Source organism: Notamacropus eugenii, chromosome 3, assembly GCF_028372415.1.
Source record: "Notamacropus eugenii isolate mMacEug1 chromosome 3, mMacEug1.pri_v2, whole genome shotgun sequence".
In the NCBI taxonomy this organism is placed as follows: Eukaryota; Metazoa; Chordata; class Mammalia; order Diprotodontia; family Macropodidae; genus Notamacropus; species Notamacropus eugenii.
The window spans coordinates 281,467,121-281,474,745 of record NC_092874.1 but is presented as its reverse complement, the minus strand read 5'-3'; the positions used below and the strand labels follow the sequence as shown (position 1 = coordinate 281,474,745).

At 37.7% G+C, this 7,625-nt stretch overlaps 1 protein-coding gene across 1 annotated transcript in view; it reads left to right on the top strand.

Moving 5' to 3' along the window:
* Positions 1-6,994, top strand: part of IKBIP (IKBKB interacting protein) — a 30,712-nt gene extending 23,718 nt beyond the window's left edge. Inside the window, exon 4 of the mRNA XM_072655664.1 lies at positions 3,708-6,994. Within this exon, the coding sequence (XP_072511765.1) occupies positions 3,708-4,463 (756 nt within the window). The 3' untranslated portion in view covers positions 4,464-6,994. The remainder of the gene's footprint in view (positions 1-3,707) is intronic.
* Positions 6,995-7,625: the final 631 nt, after the last annotated feature.

Sequence of the window (7,625 nt, the reverse complement as noted above, 5' to 3'; positions counted from 1 at the left end):
GAAACTTTTTACATAAACCACATGTGAAAATGCCTCATTACTTTATCGTCACATCTCATTTACAAAACATTAGATCTAGAAAAGACCTTGGAGGGCATCATCTGTTCTAACCCCTTCATATTTCAAATGTGGAAATTGAAGTTTAAGGTGAAATGAGTTGCCTAAGGTCATATGGCAGGTTATCAAAGCCAGAATTTAAATCTGTTTTCTGACTTCCAGGTGACATTTATTTCTACTCCATGATGCTATTTACAGAAGCTATATGCATTTTAGGTCAGCATCTGTAGTCATAGTTGGTTAGAGATGGAAGAAGTTAATGGATTAATGAAGTTCATTCTATATTGCAAGGCACCCAGTTAGGGTTAGCTAAACAATGAAGAAGCAAAAACCAATGGATATTCTACTAGGGTATATGTGTAAACAAATAACAAAATGAGAAGGGAGATGACACAACTTAGGGGATCAGGAAAGGCTTCTTATAGGAGGAGCTGAGCCTGAGAGGAAATTTAAAGTACTAAGAAGTGGACATGAAGGGAGTATGTTCCAGGTTTCAGGGATACACTATACAAAAGCATGGCAGTGGGAGATGACATGCAGTTTGGGCTGGAGAAGTACAGAGGGTATTAAGTGGAGTCGTGAGATAAGTCTGGAAAGGTAAACTCCAGCCAGCCTTTAAATATTAGGGTGAAAATTCTTTTGTCTTATACTAATGACGATGGAAAGACACTGGAGATTGTACTGTTTCAGTAGTTCATCCAAGAGTGTTGAATATGGCAGTAGAGAGAAGGAAGCAAATGCAAGACAGATTGTGGAAACAGGCTCTATGAGACTTGGCAGTCAGTTGGCTATGGAGGGTCAAGGAGAGTGAAAAATTCAGGATTAACTCCTGGATGGTAAACTTGGATGACCGGGAGAATGACGGTTCCCTCAACAGAAGTAATAATGCTAGAAAGATGATGAAGTCTATTCAAGTTTCCTAATCCTTAGAAATGGTCTATTCCAACCCCATTGTTTTACATGTGAGGAAAATGAGACCTCGAAGTTATTGACTCACCTGGGAAGACACAGGAGATCAATGCCAGGTTCCACATTCACACTCAGGCTTCCTGACTCCAAGTTCTTTCCACCAATGATACCTAATTTAATTAGACACCATTAGAAAACCACAAGGTAGCATTATCTATGTTATATTGTATTTTTATTTCATTAAACATATCCCAATTACATTTTAGTCTGATTCAGACAACATCCTGGAGTTCTGCGGTTGGCAAATTTGCCACCTCTGCTTTACACCATCCTACATCTTGTTTACTTCCACTTTTGTGCCTTCAAATTGAAGCAAACTGTAATACTTCCTTCTCAGCCTACCTTAGCACTTGTACATTTACTGATTTATTACTTGATATATAAGTACTTCCTAAGCCTAGCAGCAAACCTCACTGCCTGGGAACAGAATCCATACACCCAGTACCAGAGAGCATCTTTCTTTCTCTAAATTCTCTGAACAGTTTCTAAATAAAGCCTTTTAACTAACAGAACATAAAGAGGGCCAGTTCCTGGGATATTCAGCTAAGGAATAGCCACCAATCAGATGACAGTCACTTTTGAATGTAAGAATGTACTTAAGGCATATCACCAAGTACAAAAATGCACCAGATAAAAACCCAAACCTTGAAGCAGTGCTAGGCTGGAACTCTTCCATGCCACCAGTTTTCAAGGTTGTATCACCAACATGAGTAGATGTGGGCTAGTGCTATCTGTGTGCAGAAAAATACCTCTACCTGCCAGCCTTATCTAGAAAGCTTAAAGTTGACTTACACAGAACTGTAACCAGTTTATCAATGACCTTGTAATTTTCTCTAACCACATTTTTCTATTGTGATGCCAAGCACATGAAGCAAACCAAATTATACAAATATGATATTTATCATCTTGACATTTTTCAGTGAATGGAAATAACTGGTCCTAAAAATTCAATGAACCAGTTTATAAAAACTGGGAAATACTGGGTGTGTTGTCATTGTTGAAAAAACCTTTTCATCAGGAGTCAGAAGATCTGTGTCTAGGCTGCGTCATTTACAAGTTGTGTGACAGTAGACAAGTTACCTAACCTTTTCAAGGTCCTGTTTCTTATCCACAGAATGAAGGACTTGAATTAGGTCACTGCTAATGTCATTTCTAAGTCCGAATTCTGTGATCCTCTTTGAATAGCAAATTTGAATTCGCTCTTTGAGGTTGCCTACATCCAGTTCACTGAGCCTGGCAGATCAATTTGTGGTGACAGATGAAACTCATCAAGATCATTCAGTTGAACGAGTTCTGCTATACTTGCAGATCCACTCTGGGAGACGCAGCTATGATCATAACTTTTTTTAGCCCATTAAGCGACTCTCAAGGTAAATAATCTTTACATAGTAGGAGTTTTAACATAGGCTGAATGCACAGTTCCATAGAACTCATAATGAAACAAGCTCTCTACCCCTAGAAAGAGAGCTGATGCACTCAGAGTACATAGAAGGAAGTTTTTTTGTTTTGTTTTTGGCACTTGGCTAATAGGAGAATTTGTTTTGCTTGATCGTACATGCTCATAACAAGCTTTGTTTTTCTTGCTTGTTTAATGGTGGGGGGGAGGGGAGAGAGAGATATTGTAGGTAATTTAGAATTGAAAATAAAATTAAACTGAATTTTAAAAATAAATGTAAGTTGCATGAATAGATGACTGAACAAAGGAAAGACATGTCCAGTTCTAACTTCTGGATTCTCAAGGAAATACTGATCTGTAGTATTTTTATTTGCACTGACAGAAAATTGCATTAAAAATTTTTTTAAGTTAGACCTGGGAGGAACTTTGAGATGCCCACAGAAATTATGGCTTGATCAATATCACACAAGTTCAGTGTCAGAGAATATGATGGAAAAATGAAGCATATGCCTTCATTCTATGACTTGATCAGTGAAAATGACTTGAAACAAGGCATCCATCTGCTCTGCCACCGCACCCTTCTACTTAACTTGCAGAAGATACTATTAATGTGTTGTTTCCCTTATTGGAATGTGAGTTCCTTGAGAGCAGGGACTTGTACGTAGTAAGGACTTAATAAATGCTTTATTCTGTACAAATTATCCTAAATTCCCTTAGGTTTGTTTTTGAGAACCCTCCTTGGCCACCTTCACCCTAAATAGATCATAATGCCAGAAAGAGACTTCCTCTTCCCCTTTCTAGGCATTATTATAAAATTGTACATTTTTTAATCTCTTCAAGTTGACTACTGGAGAAAAAAAAAGGCTGGGAATTGTTATCTAAGTGAAATAATAACTGCCTTTTCCATATCTGAAAAGAGCCCAGCATCAGAAACCATGACATTGGCAAGTCTTAGAATTCAGTGCCTAGTTTGTTGTGACAAATGCCATGTATTTATTACAGTATCTCTCAAGGATTCAGTCAGTAAGCATCCATAATTCAAAGACAGTCAAAAATTAAAATTCATCTTTCTCATTCTTATAGTTTACTGAAGCTACCATGGAGAGAAGGTCAGCTTCCCATAATTAATCCATCTACTCTTAAAGGTTTTTAATTCATGTAAACTTCTGTCACTTTCCAGGTTGGCAAAGAGCAAAGCTGCAGTAAAAAATAACATTTAAATTAAGTCTAGTTAAAATGTTGGATTTGTCATTTGTAATCCTTGTTGTATTTTATTTTTCTATAGTGTCAGAAGTCTGAAGCTATGATAAAACAGTTGAAGGATTTTCAGATCATTGCTCATCTAAAACGTCTTCAGGAAGATGTTTATAACTTGAAAACTTGGTCCAACAGGATAACTGAAAAGAGGGATAAATTGAACAACAACTTGACAGCTCTTTATCAAGCAGTTACAAACACAGACCAGAGTACAACTTTCCTGGCCAAAGAGGTTTCCCTCAAGATTACAGCTGTCAAAACTGATATAAGGCGTATTTCAGGGTTAGTAACTGATGTAACTTCGTTGACAGAATCTGTACAAGACCTGGAAAGCAAATTAGAAAAAGCAGAACAGAATACGATAAAAAACATAGGTGACCTTCTTTCTAGTAGCATTGATCGAACAGCAAAACTCAGGAGTTTAGCATCTGAAAATTCAGAAAGAATTCAGGTTGCTAGGAAGATGCTTTCTGAGCTAAAAAGTGATTTCACCAAGCATTCAGATAGACTTCTAAACTTAGAAAGTGATAGGGCTAAAATCCTTAAAACAGTGAATTTTGCAAATGATTTAAAGCCTAAGGTTTATAACCTCAAAAAGGATTTTTCTCGTTTGGAACCAATGATAAATGATTTAACCTTACGAATTGGGCGACTGGTTGCAGACTTACTACAAAGAGAAAAAGAAATTGCTTTCTTAAATGAAAAAATATCTAATTTAACTATAGTTCAAACTGAGATTAAGGATGTGAAGGAGGAAATAACCAAAATTTCAGATATAAATTAATTTGGGGGTTTTTAACCTTTTTTGTGTCATGTTTTTAAATGCATAAAATACATAGGATTGCAAAGGAAATGAACTATATTGAAATTTATAAAGGAAAAAATTCATGTACCCCAGGTTAAAAATCCCTAAATTAATTGGTTTTTTAAACTGTTACCTAAATAGAAAAAAAAACTGAAAAATGGGACCTTAGTCATATTATACATTGATAAAAACGATTTAAATTTAACACTTAAAGTATTGGAAGCTTCTGAACTTTCTTGTATTTGATAAAATGTGTCGTAAAATAAGTGTTTTTTAGTGAACTGTGTAACAGCTGAATACTTTCCGCAGGTTTTTCCGCAAGTAAGCATGTACTCTGATGTTTCTCTCCGGGTCTTGAAATGTTATTGGGACACTTGAGTAACTCCTGATAAAATTCAGTCCCTGGCATGAGTCTCCCCGTTGCCATAATGGGGTGGGCAAGTTTTAGAATGTTTCAGCTTTGTTACCTGACTTTGCCACCTTCAGACCCAATGTCTCACTCAGTTCTTGGAGCCTTAGCTGTGCCTACATGTGTTAAGTATAGCTAGCTAATCATAACCAGGATTCAGTTTCAGGGTATCTATCAGAAAGCCCTGAGAGAGCTTATAATCTAGTTGGTTTAGAGATGTACATAGAGAGCTGTACAGAAAATAGATAAAAGGAATGAAGGTAAATGATCATAAAAAATTTCATGTAGAAGACTATCACAAAAACATTATTTATTCGTGTGTGTAAGACCTAATAAGGTACAACATATTTTTGCCTCCTACTAAAGACCCAAGATTTAGATTTATTGATTGAAATAGTGTGCTGATTGTGAAATTATGTGGCTGTGGTTGTGAAAACTTAGTTCCATAGGCTGGTCTGTTAAACTGGAATTATTTAATCCTCAGAGTGGACCACTACCAAAAAGACTGTCTGTCTGACTTAAAAGTCAAACCTCCATTTCTGGAATCCAGTAGGAATTATGTCCAAGAAAGACAATGTCATAGAGTAAGTTGGGAGATCTCAGGGTCTGAACCTGGCTCTCATATTGACAAGCTGTGCCATGTGACCATGGGGGAGTCACTTCAAACTCTGTTTGGGGGAAATGAGGGAAATATTTACCTTACCTGCCTTCCAGGATCATTGTGAGGGAAAATCTGTACAATCTTGAAGGGGGCCCTATAAATGTGAGCTGTTGGATGCAGTGACTGTTCGTCTTCCCCAGCAAAGACTGTTGATTCCACAAACACCTGTTGGGCCTTTGCTGTGAATAGCACATCAAATTCTGTGAGGATCCATAGACACAAACAGATAGGAATAATCACTCACTACTATCAAATCAACTCTTCAGTTGGACGATTTCTTTTCATACTTGAAGAGTCACAAAACTCCCAAACCAAACAGCAGTGGGGCAAATGGCTTCCCTGCAGCCCCAGGGATTTCAGAAGAATTTACTTCAGCAAACTCCAGGGCCTACAAGATCAGGAAAACACCTTCTCATCCAACTAACGTCTGGGATTTCTTGTGTCTTAACTGGGACCATCACCATTTTTAAAATAACAAGAGCTCACACTAATAGAGTCACTTTTAAGGTTGGCAAAACACTTTCCCCACAACTGTCCTGTGAGTTAAGAGAGTGCAGATGAGCAAACTGGAGGCTCAGATAAATGAAGTGAATTGGAGCTGTGATTTAAACTCAGGTCTCCTTGAGCCCCACACTGACGGTACTGAAGAATAGACGATGTGAACAAGAGATTTGCAGCCCCTTCTAATCCTAAAAGTCAGCATATCTTCTGGTCTTGGAGCAGGTTAGACTCATCAGGACAGAAAAAAGAGGGAAAGACCCCTTCTGTAAATTGCTATAAATCTGAGAGAGAGTGCTTTAAAAAAAAAAAAGAGAGACAGGCAGGTCCAGGTCTCCTTAAAGCCTCTTAGAGACCACAGAGGGGGGACATTCCTCACTGACTTGAAGTCAAACATTTTTGACAACTCTCCTCCCACCCCAGTCCCTGGGAGTCAGAAGTTCCTGTAGCGTGTGTTCAGCAATATGAAGGGCACCTCAGTCTAGCACAGAAAGTATCCCAATTGATTTCCTGATACCCCTGCACCTCCCTCTAAATCTCCATCAGAGATACCTTGCACAAAGCATAAAAGGATTCTGATAAGTTCTGGCCCCTCATCTGAATGACTATAAAAATGTAACTGAAGCATTTGAATGCATTTTGAAAAAGTTACTGCGGGCTTTTCAAGAAATGGGAATCATGTTTAAAACAATGTGAAGTATATTTTGTCAGTTTTTTGTGCCATCCTACTTGAGGTATGAATAATTTGTCAAACTGAAGCTATCTCCAAAGCTTTTAGTTATTGAGCTCTGCAGATCTCATTGTTGTATGTGGGAATTTGTTTTGCTTGACTGTACGTGTTTGTAATGAGTTTTGTTTTTCTGGCCTTCGCAATGGAAAAGAAAGAAGGCAGATCTCTGCTCAAAAATAAAATAAAACTGAATTTTTAAAAAAGGTAGAAAATTTTTTAAGGTTGCATTATTTTACATGATCTCTCAGAAAACGATTAAAATTAGAAAGGGAAGAGAAGTCATGCCAGACTAACCTCATTTCCTACTTTGCTAGGATTACTAGACTACAGATCAGGAAAATTCTGTAGGCATTGACCCTGGATATCAGGAAGGCATTTGTTAAAAATCTCCCATTATATAGAGTTGAGGACTCCGGAGGGTGATGATACAATCAGGTCAGTTTGGAGTGAACTGACTGCTCTTTGAAAAAGTAGTTTCAGTGGATACTGGGAACGGAAACCACATTTCAGGAGGTGAGAGTGGATAGTGAGGAAGTAGAGGCATAGGATATAGGCAACTTTTATAAGAAGCTTGGGAAGATGAGAAGAGAGGCTGGTAGCATAATGGACTAGAAGGGTATAGGCCAAGGAGACACTGCAAGAAAATGGGAAAGCCTCAGTGAATTGGGGAGCTATTGAAGATGAAGAATGGGAAAATGACTTGTAAAGGAGACATGAGCTACTTTAAAAGAGAAGGAAACACTGAATATGCTGAGCAAGAGGAATGATTGGTTTTTACATCCACTTGCCTGTGGTAGTCATAATTTGAATGTGAAACTTACACTCTCTGATTTACTTGTATTT